Source organism: Falco punctatus (genome assembly GCF_963210335.1).
Source record: "Falco punctatus genome assembly, chromosome: 4".
NCBI classification, from domain to species: domain Eukaryota; kingdom Metazoa; phylum Chordata; class Aves; order Falconiformes; family Falconidae; genus Falco; species Falco punctatus.
Window position 1 is genome coordinate 27,898,329 of NC_137583.1, and position 16,175 is coordinate 27,914,503.

The 16,175-nt window shown below is 44.4% G+C and overlaps 1 protein-coding gene across 2 annotated transcripts in view; it reads left to right on the top strand.

Moving 5' to 3' along the window:
- CACNA1H (calcium voltage-gated channel subunit alpha1 H) overlaps nucleotides 1–16,175 on the top strand; it is a 137,101-nt gene that overhangs the window by 67,713 nt on the left and 53,213 nt on the right. For both annotated transcript variants that reach the window (XM_080386510.1, XM_080386511.1), the window contains exons 9-12: nucleotides 11,374–11,525; nucleotides 12,566–12,751; nucleotides 13,373–13,490; nucleotides 15,098–15,253. In XM_080386510.1, the coding sequence (XP_080242636.1) occupies nucleotides 11,374–11,525; nucleotides 12,566–12,751; nucleotides 13,373–13,490; nucleotides 15,098–15,253 (612 nt within the window). The remainder of the gene's footprint in view (nucleotides 1–11,373; nucleotides 11,526–12,565; nucleotides 12,752–13,372; nucleotides 13,491–15,097; nucleotides 15,254–16,175) is intronic.

Here is a 16,175-nt window from a genome sequence, read left to right on the forward strand (position 1 = left end):
AGCCTTTGATCTCTCTGTTATCAGAGAGTGAGCCTGTTGCTTGGATGTGGATAAAGATCTTGTAATCATTGCTAAAGGTGCCTCTTGCAGTACAATTAAAGAGTGTGGAAACTGTTCTTTATTCTCTCGATGTTCGTGTTCTTGCCACCTTTAACGGACGTGGTCAGAGCCACCTGTGATGGGCATCCTGTAACTGCTGTGCACAGTCGGAAATATGCAATTGTAGTGTGACTGTAAGATTTTAGCAAAGAAAATCAACAATTAACCTTAATTTCTTGCGTAAACTCCTTGAGGCAGGGCCTCTGTGTTCATTTTTGTCTGAAAGAAGCTGCAGCATATTTCCATGTTCTTTGTCTGTATCCTTTTATAGCATGTCTCACATTATTGTATGTGTTTTCTTAAATTTTTCAGCTCTTGAAATCCTGTGACTCAGTTTACATCTAAAAGCAAAAGATAGACCCTAGCTCTTATTTCTAGTTAATGGTATGAAATACAGCCATATGAAATGGTATGATATTTTCAGCCTAAATATCAAAAAAAAAAAAAGGGGGGGGGGGGGAAGAAAAAAATCAGTATGAATGATGTATTGTGGTTTTTTTAAATGCATGCTTTGTGATTAGCCAGCAAAGTAAGGATGATTTCAGGCATTAGACTGATGATTTTTGACCATTTGTTGTTGACTTCAGCACAGATAGTGGTCAAGAACAGACAGTTTTGCAAAGGGCAAGAACTGTGTGACTATAATTCCTTGTGTTAGTGTAATTTTTTTATGGCAAGGGATAAGCCAAATATATTGGATGAGAGTCAACACAGGCCTTGCTAAGAGATGTCACGCCTCACAGATCTGCTGGTTCTTTGAAGGACTCCACTAGCATATGGATGGGAATGATTCAGTCTGTATAATTTCCCTGGATTTTCGCCAGAGGCTTTTAAAGGAACTAAGCCCATGTGGGGTGGGATGGCAGTCTGCTTGTGGAGAGAAGCCTGCTCATATTTAACAGCTCCTTAAGAGGAAAGAGGTACAAGTAACAGGTCCTTTGCTGAAATATTGGGAAATTGCCAGAGGTATCTCCTGGTACAGTGGGGACACGTGTCCTTGGTATTCCTGTACAGGTACCACCTGTCCTGCATACTCCCGTGTGATGCTGCAGCATCGCTGAGACTGAAGGGGTGATCGTGGCTCTTCTTGGCACCAAGCTCAATCTGAACAGGCACTTCCTTGCTTGCACGCAGCACTGGAGGAATGATTAGGTATTCACTGTCCTCAGTTAGGCATATTTCCATTTTTCTTCTTTTTTCAATGAAACTAATCAGTGTATTAGTGCCGACAGGGATGACCAGTTCAGAATCCACTCTGGAGCATCTCTCCCCAGGTGAGATTACAGTGCTCTTGGTGTATTGCTGGAGGCATTCATCCTTGATTGTTATCTGGAGAGTTGGCTCCTTCCTCCTGTGACTTCTTGTTCAATAACTAAACATGAGCACTTCTGGCCTTGTTGGGGAGGGTATGTTATAGGGTTTGGGTGGTTTTTTTCATTTTAAGGCTTATTTTTTCAGCCATCTGTCAGACCAAGTGATTGTCCATCAAGATATAATCCAGCTGATTGGCCTACTTTTCAAGAATAGTAGCTTTAGTTTTGTACACTACTGTTGATAGCATTTCAGATTGCCCAGGTCCTTTCCTCCCGAGGGTGGAGAAGACAGCAATTGATCTAATCCAGCCTGGCATTTATGCCACTTGAAATGAAATTGCATTTTGCTGAATGAAACTGAGAAATGGGGAAGTAATACTGCAAATATGTTGTGCCATGTGGGACCCTCTGCCTGGGAAGATTCCTAAGGAAGCTACAGCGGTGTTGATTATCCCAGAGAACAGGCTTCCTGATCCATAGCTCTTGTTGCAAGAGACAGAGGTGCAGCTGCCAAGGTTCCTTCTGTAGAAAACACTCCCAGCCAGGAGTCAATACCAAGTGAACCTGAAGGATTCACACAAAAATCCTAGGGAGTATATGACTTTGGTATATAGTCATTGCTGGATAACGTTAACTCTAATGGCTTTTTTTTTTTTTTTTTTTAATGCCAAAGTCTATCACACTTGTATGCAGCTTGTTCTATTCCTCCACTGATGGCCTATTTGCAGCTCCAGAAAGGAGCAGTGCATTTCGCATTTGGCTGACCATATGAGTTGGGTAAGTAATTATTAGCAGTGACTTTCATGCCACAGAGCAGAGAGGTAAAAGCAATTCCACAGAGCATTAGGAGATCAAGTAGGTCAATTGAAAGTAGGAAAAATTACCATCGGCTATCTTCAATTAAACTGTTATCGCTCCACATGAAGGATCCCATTTAGAGGAAGGCATAAAACCTGAGTAGAGGTGACTGAGAGAATAAATTCTCCATTTTTAATTCCAGAGCCAGAGAGTGAGCATTCATCAGTAGGCATAAGGAGGAGATCTCTCTTTCCTTCTGTTTCCAGCCTACTTTTAAGTAGAACCCATTTGTAAATCTCTCAACAAAACATTTTAATTTTTTTATCAGAAAGCACAAACTCAACAAAGTCACACCTTTTAGTAGAGACATTAATGACAGCTAAACCCTCCTGAGAAGGGCTTTTGGTTCTGAGTGGTTGTTGTGTCTGGCTGTTAAACACAGGGCAGAAGGCACCTCAAAATAGCAAACATCTTGGTGACCAGGGCAGTCTTCTAGGAGCTGGGGCATCGTGGTTCAAGCCCCTGGTCCCTTTCCAAGGCCACAGAGCATAAATAACTTTCAGCTATGCTCATGTGCATGGGAAAGCACCATCAAACATTTTTTTTCTAGTAAAAGAAGTTACATCATATGAAGGCAAGGCAATTTCTGTGGTTTGAACCATAGTCTAGGTTGACTAAACTGGTTTGAATTTGATTTTAAGACAGTAAGAATTCTATGTTGTAGTAAATAAACTACATCAAAATGGTTTGCAAAGGAAATCTTTTCAAATGCAGAAATTGGAAGGCCCACTTGCATTATTCTTCATGGTTTTTTAAGGGCAGGGAATGCAGAGGAGGAAAGAAGCCAGGTCTTAAATTCCTTGGGGGTTTTTTGTTTGGTCGTTTGTTTACTTACCTTAGAAATATCAGAATTATTCTATTTGGTCTTTGACAAGCAAAAAAGGGGAGAAAAATAAAGGTCAAAATGTGGGCTTCACATTTGCTAGCAGTCTTCTGAGATGTCAGTCCCTGACGTTCCCTTACATTCCCTGACGGCTCTCTGCTCCAGCTACGAGCTTCTGGCTCTTAAAACTCCCTCAGAGAGGACCTTTTCCCAAATTGCTTCAGAGGCATTAGAATGAAACAGCTGTAAATAAAAACAAACATACAGCTTGCAGAGTGTAGGGCAACTTGTCTCTTCCGCGTATAATTGCTGCAGTATCAAGTGCCCGCTTGTGAGATGTCACAGCTTCACTCCTTCACCAGTTTCTGGGCCAGGGGATGTTCATGTTTATTATTGCAGTTAAGCCATGCTACGCACTTACAATTCATTACTGGTGTGTGAAATGTGTTCCACATCTCAGCCCAGCCAAGGCTGCCTTTTGACAGAGCCTGCAGACACTCCCAGAGCATATGGGCCTAAACACTCTTGGTTTTACTCAGGTGTGAAATTCACTGTCTGCCTGTAGTGCCTTGAGCTGCTGATTTCCTGGGGTTTCAGGCATGTGCTATTATTTTCAGTAAGGCAGTCACCAGCGCTCAGCCTCCACACAGGCTGCACGAAAGCTTGGGGGGACGGGACACACAAGCCCCTCTAACTGCATCATTTCTGCATCCCAGTGGAAATCTGCCATGATGTTCAGACTGCTCTTGTCCCAGACATGTGGAGTGGGAGCTGGCGGTGTTTGAGGGCAGCAGGACAGAGTTCCCCTGCCTATGTGATAAATACCTGCTGTGGCTGAGGGAAGAAACCAGCCCCCAGATGCCATGTAGACCATCCGCTCCCATGCTAAATGGCTGATTACATTGTTTTGGATAGGATAAATAATTAATAGCCTCAGGGGTGCTCCAGGTGACAGATTCTTCTATACGTTCCAGTAAGCATTTCGAATTTTCAGTTTGAGCCTGTCCCATGCCATGTCTGGTTGCTGGGCTGACTTCAGAGGGGTCTGAGCTTGTGCCCAGGAGGGCAAGTGCTGCCCATCTCTTCACGTCCTTTGGCAAAAATTTGCTCTGTAGCAAAATGCCTGTGATGTGTGTGTGTTAATTATAGCTGCTGACCCATGAGCAGAGCCTGCCTGAGGAGACTAAGGCTCCTCTTTAGTTGAATTTGCTATAGGAGAAGGATACGGGCAAGAAACTGGTGTCTGATGTAAGATTTGAAAGGAGCAAGCGTGCAAGAAACGCAGCTTAGGGTTTCAAATACAAAGCTTGAGCTTGTAAGAGTACAGAGGATTTGGGGATTGCTCTGGATGCAGGTGAATTGCGGTGCATGGGGAGGGGGGAACCGCTGGGTGCTGTGAGGACCAGGATAATTCAGCCATCTCCAAGGAGAGGAAAGAAAGGAGACAAGCTGTGGGTTACAGATCTCCACACTTTCTCAATGGGTTAAACACAGCCTCCAACAGTCCCATGCAATGCTTTATCCAAGCCTCCATCCTATATTTGGAAGGCACATGTGTCTGGGGTTGCAAACTGACGCTTACTGCCTAGCACAGCAGGAGTCTGCCCGTAATATTGGTATTGTACACATATTTCGTACATGTTCTAGTTTTTTAAAAAATAAGAATATTTTGTAATTTTGAGCTCTCTTTAGCAATTTCATTGATTTGCTTCCCTCCTGTGGTGCCAGGGCTTCAAACTCATATAAGCTGTTTTCCACAATTTTTGAACAATATTTCTTATTAAAAAAGTCTAATCCCTCCCAAACCATCGCTTTAATCTGTCCCAGAAAACTGGCTTTCATCTCACGATTGCTTTCACAGTAGCACGTAAACCGTACAAATGTAATATGGAGCCCAGTAATCCATCAGTTATACAGATTAGTTATGTAGGAGGCTGTATGGCTCAGTGAGTAAAGCAAGCAGACTTTACGCTCCCTCCGGACAGGAAAAGCTAACTCCAGTGTAGCTCCATGCATTGCAGTCGATGTGCACTGCAGATGCAAAGGGCTTCCTTCCACCTTGCAGATCTCATGGCGGGGGTGGACTGTGAAGGGTGGCTGGTTGCTGGTTCTTCTCTTGGATGAGTGAGCCACAGATGTCCATCACAAGATGAAAAGGTGAAATGTGAGGCTGAGCTGTCAAGAGGCAGTGTTTCTCCCTCCACTGTAAGAGCAGGAGAATTGCAACTGCAGTTGGTAGCCCTTTGCATGATTTTTTGGGACTGTAACCTTTTTGCAGCTGGTAGCATCATGACTGAGGCTACCAGTGTCCTGGTATCACCTGTATATCTGCACAGCATGCAGACACCACTTGGAAAAGCCTTCAGTGGAAAAGTAGAAATTCTTGTGTTCCCCTCTGGACCCTGCCTATGGCTCACTGTGTGACGTGAATCTTAAAATCCCCATAATTAAGTGTTCTTTCAATAGGGTGGAGCAGAGCCTTCGCACCCTGTTACCATAGGTCAGGCAGAACCACAGCTGACACCACTGCCTGGCTTCTGGAAAGCAGGAGCTTGTATTTGGAAGGAGCAGGCTATGTACAAGTGCTGGAGGGAGAATAGGTCCTTGAAGCTAGACCTGTTCCTCCTGGGTGGTGTTCTGCGCATCACTGTTGCTGGATCTTTGTTAGGAAGTAGCAGGAGCAGTCCTTTCTGTAGTCCTTGGGCACAGCTTGCAAATGCTTTTGCAACCTAGGAACATACTAAAAAGTAAAGTCACTTATTGCTGGGCAGGTTATCCAGTATTGCCCTCATTGCTGTAGTTTGGGTTTATTTAAATAAAGTTGTGTGACTGGATTTTCCCTCCCTCTTCCACCTCATTGTAATTAGTCTGAGTGCCTTCTTCCCTGCTCCCTGCCTCTCTCTTGCATTCCCTTTAGTCTGCAATTCTGTGAAATGGGGATGATGCCAGAGACTGCAGACAGGTGAAATCTGTTTTAATGGAGTAATAGGAAGACAACAGTCTCTCAAAAATGTGATGAAGAGAAAAAATAACTGCGTACCCGGAAGCTGAGCACAAATTGACAGTTCATTATGTTTCCTCTTCCTGGTCAGTCTTGCAGACTGAACTTAAAAATATAAAGCAGAAAAGCCAATGTAAGCAAGTGCTCAAAATCCCATTGACAGCTTTAGGCTCAGGACTAGAGAAAAAACAACACAAGTGCAAAGGATGTTTATGAGACTAAATGTTCTGGATTTGTTTACCACTCCTCTGCATCTCTGCCAGCCTCAGCTCCCTGTTCAGGAGCTGAACGGCTGCTTTGGGCTTGGGGGGGGTTTGAGGCAAAGCACGTCTTTTACTCCAGAAACTTCCTTCCCTGTTCATTCAGCAGGAAGAACCAGGTGTATAACAGCCCTTCTCTCCAATGTGATGCAGGTATGATTATTTCTACTCAGTATCAGAGCAAAAACATGCCCCAGCTAAGGCATGGTGCCATCCTGCTGGTTATAGGACCTAAGCTATGTAAAATAGGTGGCTGTGGGTACAGCAATCAAAAGACACGAGGTAGAAGATGGTCAGGAGGAAAAGAGAGGCACAAAGAGATACTGGCTTCTTTGAGGAACTGCAGTAATTCAGTTGCATAAAAAGAATCTAAGGCTGCAAAGTCCTTCTCCTGTTCTTCGTCCTCTGCTTGTAGGCACCATCAATAATTTGACCATTGTGAGTTTCTCTCTTACTGAATTTTTCCCAGTTCCAGGAAGGCTCAGGGATTGTGCTGCATCTTGCTAAAACCAGAAGTATCAGATTCTCAGAAAGAGACTAGTCTTCCAAGGCTTTCAGACCCAAACTATTTAGAAAAGGATTTTTTGTCTGTTTATCTGAACTCAGAATGAACTGCTGAAACGTTTGAGGTTTGTCCCTAATAAAAACATGGGTTTGAATCACTGAAATATTCCTCAGCATAAATGTGGCCTTCAAAGTGAGCAGAGGTGGTTGTGCTTTCCTGGGACATATTTTGCCTGGAGTCAAGGCTAACTGTTACTTTAAACTCTTATCCAAGGATGCTGAACTCTTACAAATTGATCCCATACAGTCTGTGCCCTTCTCTTGGGTGGTGGGAAACTTACTTCTGCAGCCAAAGCATGAGGATTCATTTGAATCTGAAATCTATAAAATTTGTTCTCAGATGTGAACCTTTTTTGAATGTTGCTTAGGACTTGTGGATTAAACAACTCTCTGTGCCTGTTTTTGCTGACTGTCTCCAGCTTGGCAGTTCCCATTCCAGCCTCCACATCTGGCACTCTGGACCCTCATACCAGCAGGACAGCATTGCCCACCATCTCCTGTATTTCATCCGTTGTGGGCGTTCCTGAGTGTTCTGTAGCCTCGTGCAATGCCACCTGATTGCCATTGGCCTGGCCTGTCTTGGAAGTCTGGGACCAATGTAAAGGTCAATCATTGCAGCAGCAAAAGATGTGGAGATATCCAAAGCTAATGAGGGGTCATGGTCTCTCACTGTTGTTTGAAGAAGGAAGTTTTCACTGATGGAGTTTGGAGCCCTGTGGTAGGCAAGTAGTTTCCCTTGTCAGTATTGTTAAGGTTTTAAAAGTATTTGGTAAAGAGCCAACAATATCGCTTTAGACCTACTGTCTTGGAAGTGCATCATTTTGATGCCAACCTTTGTTTGTTAACCATTCCTTGCTAGAAAGGAAGTTGTGTTTTGTGACACAGCCACATCTCAAGCAAAAAGCCTGACATTTTCTTTTCTGAGAAGGTCAAAACAAGACATTGCAGTGATTTTAAAGCTTTGTTGCAACTTCATTTTATTCCAGCCAGGAAGTTTGACAAAAATAATCCTTGCCATGAAAAGTTTTGTTTTCAGTAGATCAACTTCCCCCCCACCACCCACACCCCCCCCAAAGAAAAAGGCTTCTGGAAAAATTCCTGCTCTGAGATTGGCTTAAATTTGAACAAAACAACAGTGTCTCCTAGTGGCTGACTCCAGAGGAATGGCCAGATCCATCCTGGCTTTCAAGTGTCTCTTCCTTGACCCTCCTCCTAGATCTTTGATCATCAGGGAGTGAGTGAGAGACGTGGGAAATGAATTGTGCTCTAAGCAACAAACCATTTCATAAGCCATAAAAGTATCTATGGCAGGCTGTTTTCTAGGCTCCAGTTGGTGTTGAAAGAAGGTAATTACATTTGAAGGCTGTATCGCTGAATGCTTGGCTCATCTGCTGTTCAGCTTCCACTCTAATAATACAAAAGCTCACATCAGCAGCCTAGCCAGCATGCAGAGCCATCCATCCTTGTCTTTGCCCAGTGGGTTCTGCCTCCGTGTCACTGCAGGATTGCACTCCAAATGTCTCTCGTTACAGCACTCCTTGTCATCAAATTAGTTCCACCTCACACCAAGTATGATCACTAAAGAATAATGAAGATTTCTTGTCTAAAGCATGATTGGCTTTGCAGCATCAGCCTGCTGTCCGTCAACTTTGCCCAGGCATCCCCCTGTGCTGTTGATCTGCTGGATCAGCTCCTCATCACTGCTATCGATGATCCCATCTGGGCCACATCTTGGTCCTTTCCTTTCCTTCTTCCTTGTGCCCTTTCTCCCTTCCCTCCCCTGAGAGATTGCTGCAGCTTTTCTCTTGTACTCTCTGAACTCCTCTATGAAGCAAGAGCACTGGAGAGCAAGCAATAGGGGCACCAAATTGTCAAAGGGAATTGGCAAATCAATTCAGGCAATGATATCAGCAGATTAACTGGTTGCAATGCCATGTGCTCAACAGGCCACAGAAAAATCTTGGGGTTGGCTTAGAAAACATGGAATTTCAGATAATAACAACTTAGAAATTCTTTTTGTTTGTCTGAGGATTTTTTTAAGATTTTTGGCTTAGGATTTCCAGGCTGGACAATGACTTTTTTAGTAATGACTCCTGAGATTGTTTTGTCATGCTTGTGTTATTCCAGGATTAGGGATTTTGAAATGATCACCAGCTATCCCATTTTTTTTAATAAAATTGTGACTCTTGACAGCACATCTGGCAGCAGCAAGGTGAACTTGGAGAACACTGAACTAATTTTGCCTTTAGTGGACGAGGCTGCTGCTGTATTGCAGACTACAAGGTACTATAGGCAGCACCAGGCAAGGTCTCTGTTTCCCAGCAGAAAGTGCTACAGAACAACCCTGTCCCTTCAAAGACGCCCAAGCTGCAGCTTTCTTGCTGATGATTGTGTCATTAATTTTCCAGCCTCAACACGCTAACGAGCCATACTCGGCGTGCTGTGAACACCCTGTCCCAAGGAGCCCTCAGTCTGCTGCCTGGAGGGATGCAAGAATTTTGCAAGTTCTTTTGCTTCTTGTCAAGAATGCCCTTATATAACCCCAGCTGAGGGGAGACCAAACGTGCCAGCTGTGTGCTGCTCCTGACAAATAGCTCGAGGATGCTGCAAGCATGGTGTCCCCATCACCACTGTGGCTTACAGCAGGACAGACGCCTGGGAGCCCACGGGGCTATTTCAGGCTCAGGCTCTGTTGGGGAGCTGGTTAGATGCCATCCTAGAGCAGCCCTTCTCATCAGCTGTGTTTTCATTGCAAAGGGAAGACCTCTGCCCAGATTGTTTTGGCATCATCAGGGAAGGGAATATGATGGATGAGTGCTGAGGTTGGGGAGGGAATCACTGGCCCTGTGGCAAGGAAGGTGTGAGGAGGGCAGCCCCTGATCATGCTGTTCAGAGGCACTCTGCAGCCATCTGGGCCACTCCTTGCTAGAGACTGAAGAACTAAAAATTGCACTGTCCTTCCCCTGGTGTCTGTTAGTAATTAGCGTATACGGATTATAATCATGAGGACTGAGGCTCTTAGTGCTCTTTCTCCTGAATAAATGGCTGAGCAAAAGACAGTCTATTGCCTAAAGTAATTTAGCCTATGAATGATGGTTCATTAGCAGCCCACAGACTGTCCCTGCCTATAGTAGGGGATGTGTGGGCTCCTCCTACATTTGACTTAACTCTTTCAGCCTCTCCTTCAATTGCCAAGGATTCGGTTTGCAGAGCGTTGGAGTTAAATGTGGTCGTGCCACAGTATTGCAATGGTCTTCTCCCTTCGGAGCCTCAAATAATGCAACAATATGCCCAAGAAACTGCCAACTTTTAACATACTGTCGAATGATGGATGGGGAGTAAAGGAAGCTATTATCAGTCGGGAGATGAGTCAGATATGAAAATAACACCTTCTTCTAGACAATATTATTACACTGAGGAAATGAAAAAGGCTCATTTTCTTTTGCAAAGGAACAGGCCTTAAGCGTTAGAAATGCGCATTGCAGAGCCTGTTGCTGTGTGAGGCAGTAGATAAGTGAGCAAACGCCATCCCACCTTTTGCATCTGTCCCTGCTGTGCCACGTTTTGGAGCCTGCGTGCTAGGCAGACGTTGCTGTGCTTCCAAGGAGGGGAAGCCTCTGTCTGAAAAGCAAGACTGTAGCCCAAGGTAATTTGGTGCTGGTGATAGAGGAGAGGAATAGAAAAGTAAGTTATTGGATTTAAGCTGCGTGCAGCCTTGTACACTCATAGAAACTCACACTGATCCTGAGGGGAATCCTGACACTCAGGGCCATACTGCTGTCATTTTAACAAAATCTGCTGTATGTTAACCAACCAGAACTTCAGAAGGAAAAATCGTCTTGGGTTTTTTTGAAGACAGTTTCCAAAGGGAGACAAGTATCTCAAGGGAAGTAAATCTATTCATCCTACTGACTTTGACTGGTATTTGTTTTCTAAATTCTCTTAAGAGATGTCTGCAAGAAAAGTGCTTTGTTTGTGTATGAATAGAGCTATGCTATATTGACAACAGTCCTGTTTTGGATATAGCAGTGTCCATAAAGCTCAGATGGAGTTAGTATAATAAAAACAGCCTGACCAATGCAGGTCCAAATAGAAGCCTTACAACCATACTAGCCATTCACCTGGATAATTGTACCTTGGAGCAGCAAACAAGCCTGCTCATTCCTTTGCATAGCTTTAGTTCTTTCGGCCCATGTATTGGGCACAGTTGTTCTGCATCTGCTCCAGAAATGGGCTGGGATTGTGTATTTCCAGTAAGACTTCCAGGGAGTATCCATGAAGCTTATCGGCTGTTCTCTTCAGATACTTGTCTGCCTCCATGGCTCTCCAGAAGGAACACAGGAAGATGCAGCATTTGTGCATCATTAGCACAAATCCCAGGGCAGGAGGGACATACCAGCCTTTAGCCATTTCCTCTGTGCATCTGTTTGACCATGTTGGTTTTTTGCCCCATAGCCGGATGAGTTGACCAATGCCTTGGAGATCAGTAACATCGTCTTCACAAGCATGTTTGCCCTGGAGATGCTCCTGAAACTCCTTGCCTTTGGCCTCTTTGGCTACATCAAGAACCCATACAACATCTTTGACGGGATCATAGTTGTCATCAGGTCAGTGCCAGTTCTTTCTCCACTGTGGCTTTTCTGCCAAAGGCTCAGACCAGTTGGGGAGTAAGATGGGGAACAGGAATGGCGTGGCACGTGTTAAGCAAGGGCTTGCTGGCTATGATGTGCTATAATTATGCTGGTCTTTTGGATTCCTGTTGTTAAGAGGGCTGTCCAAAGTAAATGGGCCTGGCAGATGGAGAACAAAGTCTATTTACGCCACACATCTGGCACTGTGGTCAATTTTCCACTGAAGCGCAGAATAGCTGGTCCTGGGAAAGGAGTACTGTGTGTGTCCGTATCCCAGCAATGTGCCCTCCCGCTCTGAAATTCACATGTAACTTAGGCCAGAATAAGGCAAGCAGGAGGGTAAGAGAGGGCACTGTTCTGCTGTCCTCTCCCAGGGTAACACTGTCCCAGCCTAAACTGGGGATGTCACAGCATGTGTGTGAGAAGCTTGTGCAGCACCTCCCAGTGCTGGGGTTCTTTTTAGCAGTGCTGTTCACTGCGCCATCAGTAATGTGGGGTACAGAAGGCAAGGGAGACACAGAAGTGTAAACCAGGATAGTACTCTTGGCTTCAGCTGGCCCATCCCTTTGATTCAGAGAAGTGAGGAGTAATAGAGGCCCAGAACAAAGGCCAGTCTGTGGCCTGATCAAACCAACCCACCCTACAAATGTAAATCCATCTGGATGTTAGCTTGGTACAAAACTGTGATCCGCATTTTGTGGCTAGGCTTGTGAGTGATGAGGGATTGTAGTGATGCAGACTAGCAGGAGACATGCTGTGTTATGAAGAGCCACAGAAAGCAAGGGAATTAAAGAACTGAGAAACCAGCTATAACAGATACAGGCTGTGCATAAGCACGTGTGTCTGCACAACTGGGAAGTGAAGGTGTTCAGAAGCAAGAAAGTAGCAGGCAAATAAATTATCCCTTTAGGGCTTAAGTGGTGTGATATCCTGTAAGAAACCAGCCTGCTCAGAATTTTCAGAGTTATTACTGTGCAGTACTGCTGTTTATAGTTCTCCTTCTGCTGTTCCTGCAGTGTCTGGGAGATCATCGGCCAGTCAGACGGAGGCCTCTCTGTGCTACGAACTTTTCGCCTGCTCCGGGTGCTGAAACTGGTGCGTTTCATGCCCGCTCTTCGTCGACAGCTGGTGGTCCTGATGAAGACGATGGACAACGTAGCCACCTTCTGCATGTTGCTTATGCTCTTCATCTTTATCTTCAGGTACCAGAGACTGCAGTTCTTCTCTGATTAATTGTTCAGCTTGCTTAAGTAATATGTAGATTAGAATAACAATATGCTGCATTTCCTAGGCTGCCTACGTGGTAGAAGTGCTCACAATAGACTGACAAGCAGACACTCAACAATTTACCACTTTTTAGCTTCGGTTTTTCATGCATTACCGTAATTCTGTAGATGAAGTATAAAAACAGGCAACAATTGCTCTGGAGTACCTGAGAGGCTCGTTTAGCTGTGTCTCGGGAAGCTGTCAGTAACTGGACTCTACCAGTGTTGTATTTGAGATGGAGGTTGTACAGACTCCAAGACTTCTTGGAAACCAGTTGAATTAGGGAGCTGGAAATATAGTTTGTAATTTTCTAGACAAAGGAGATCCCTGGTTTTACTTCAGTGTAGACCATTGTAATGAAATGTGACACAGAAGAACCAAATGACGGGGTTTGATCAGTGATCATGTCAGTGGTGGAGCAGAGCCCTTCTGGGCAATACCACTGACACACAAAACACTGGGAATGGAAAAGGGTCTCAAAAACTATTGCAATCCTCCCTGCAACCATATTTGACACAATAATGTGTTTCTTCCATCTCCTTTTTTTCCCACACTAGCATTCTTGGCATGCATCTTTTTGGATGCAAGTTCAGCCTGAAAACTGATACAGGAGACACAGTTCCAGATAGAAAGAATTTTGATTCCTTACTTTGGGCCATTGTGACCGTATTTCAGGTAAGTTCTGGATCCTCTGGGAAGTTGTAATGCAGACCACCTGGGCAAGTTATTTCAGTTTTTAAAAAAACAAAACTATTCCAGTAGATGTCAAATTTGGACTGGAATGGCACTGTAGAGTTGTTAGGGCAAAGTGATTGTGTTTCTGAGTTAGCTGGTCTCTATAAGCCCTGCTAGAGAAGTAGTCTACTCAAAATCATCACTGTGCATGTCTGTTGTTGGTAAAAGTAAAGTCTAACAAGGCCTGGAAATCCACCCTTATTTTTCTTTAATATAGTCAGTAAGACCAAGACCTACAGACTGCTGTCCATTCTGCTCCTGTTCTGTAGATCTCTGTCTCCTTACTTGCCTCTGCTGCCCCCAAAACACACTTTGCAAACATTTTTAATTAATTGAGAGTGACAAATGTTGTCACAAATCAGCACTGGAGGTACTGGGAAAGTCTTTATATAAAAAGTTATGTTTCCTCTGCAGACAAGATCTGTTATGTGCTTGACATTACAGGCATATTCCACAATGGAGCAATAAGTTGCTATTCCCAGGACATTCTAAATATAAAGATTAGCCTTTTCTTTTTAAAAGCTCGGTCTTTAGAACCCACGTACAGCAAGTGGAGCACAATGTAAATAATGTTAAGCTAAGTTTCTAAATGTGGAGTAGGTATTCACCACAGTATCATTCAAGGTAGAAACCAGTCCAGTGTCTTCATTGTGAAGAATGTAACTTCTTGCAAAGTTTTCTGTCTTACAAAGGAGCAAGGACAAATCGACATTAGTCTTACAGGCTCACATTTTTCTTTTACCAACATAAATACAGGTTTCTGCATTTATTCTAACAGTCCCTTGGGAAACAGTTGGCATAGAGCACTAGAGCTCAGTCCTACATCCCGTGAAGGTTAACGAGTGGCATGACTCAGTGCAGCTGCCTGCATTCCTATCCCCGAAGCTACCTCATTTTTAGGAAGGTTAGAGGCTGTTTTCATTGTGAGCATGAATTAATGTGGAACATGAATCTGTCATCCATTTTTCTTAGGCCCCAGGAGTTTTGAGCTCCAGGAAAGCTAGGAGAATGGAATCCCTGAGGAAGGTCCCTTGGAGCAAGGCTTTGCAAAGATGGTATTTTTTTTGCCCAGCTTGTCAGTGCTTTTACCTAATGGAAACCACTTTGCTTCCCTGAGTTTCCTGAGCCACCCAGTGTCATTTATCTCATCAAACATCATGTCCCTTACCCTTTCCTTCAGCTCCAGATGCCTTATAAAGAGCAGCCCGAAAGGAGACAACAGCTCTGGCCTCAGGTCTGTTATCTTCTGATGGTTATTAAAGGAGGCAAGACTGCCACCAAATAATGGGACTCGTACCAGCACATCCTTCCTGTTACCATATCTAGGACCTGAACTAGTCAGCTCTATGGGCAGTGGTGTGCTAGATCTTCCTGCGGAAGGGAGAGGTTTGGCTGTTTTGCTGTCTCGTCTCATGAAACCTGCTAATGATTATGCTGAGAAAAGGTCAAAAAGAGAGGAAGAAATGGATGAGTCGGTATTTGAAAGCAGCTGCTGAGTGTGAGAGGGGTGGAGTAATTAGAGAGTCTTCCCTTTCACTTCTCTGCAGATCCTCACTCAAGAGGACTGGAACGTGGTCCTGTACAATGGGATGGCATCCACATCCTCATGGGCAGCACTCTACTTTGTGGCCCTGATGACCTTCGGCAATTATGTGCTCTTCAACCTTCTTGTTGCCATTTTGGTAGAAGGCTTCCAGGCAGAGGTAAGAGGTCTGAGCAGAGGGAGGGAGAAAACTGAGAAGCATGTGTAGGCAAGAGTGCAGAGATGAACCCATGTCAATGCAAACATCTAGCCATGCAAGCAGCCCTAAATTTAAACCTATGGAGTGTAGATTAGCTAGGTTGGGCACATGAAGCTCTCATGAAACTATCTTTGCAAATAAGGCCCATGGGACTTGGGAGACCAACACTTCGGCTGATCTGCTACAGCGTCTTTTGTGTAACCTAGAGGAAATAATTTAGGATTAATTCAGGTCACCAAATCTCCCTGTGTTTTGTGTTTCTTTATGGTGTGCCTCAGGCCTTCAATGTCTCTAGCCAGCGCTAGTCATGGGGACCAGGGAGGATGTGAACTGGCTCTCAGTCCAGGCCTTTCCTTGTGACTCTGTCCCTTATGTGTTATTTGAGGCTAGTAGCACAGCTGTTCAAAAGCTGTGTTGCAAGGTTACAAACATTACATTTTGAGATACATAGGATGAAGTATGACATACAAATGGTAAAGAGATTTTTACCTACACCTGAAAATAATGTCTGTATCGGGTCAATGAGCAGGGAATTTAGATAAACTGCAGGCATCTCATCTGGACTCACATGGAAAGGATTAGAGAAATTATTTTTTTCTCAGTCAGAAGTGATATGCCATGTCCTGATCTGAACTAGGCAGGAACCTTAGCAGCTGTGCAGGCAATCCTGTGCCACATGATCCAGAGCAGCAGACCACACTGGTGTGAGTGGGGAGCCCCTGCAGTCTCCTAAGTTTTCCTCCCCACTAGCAAGTCGACTCCAGATCTACTTTCAGCATTCTGAGAGAATGAAACGAGCCATCCCCTGCCCTATCCCACTCTTCTTCGTCTTCCATTCAGATCGCAGCAAGTCCATTTGGGGGGTATTTCAAGTGAGGATGAT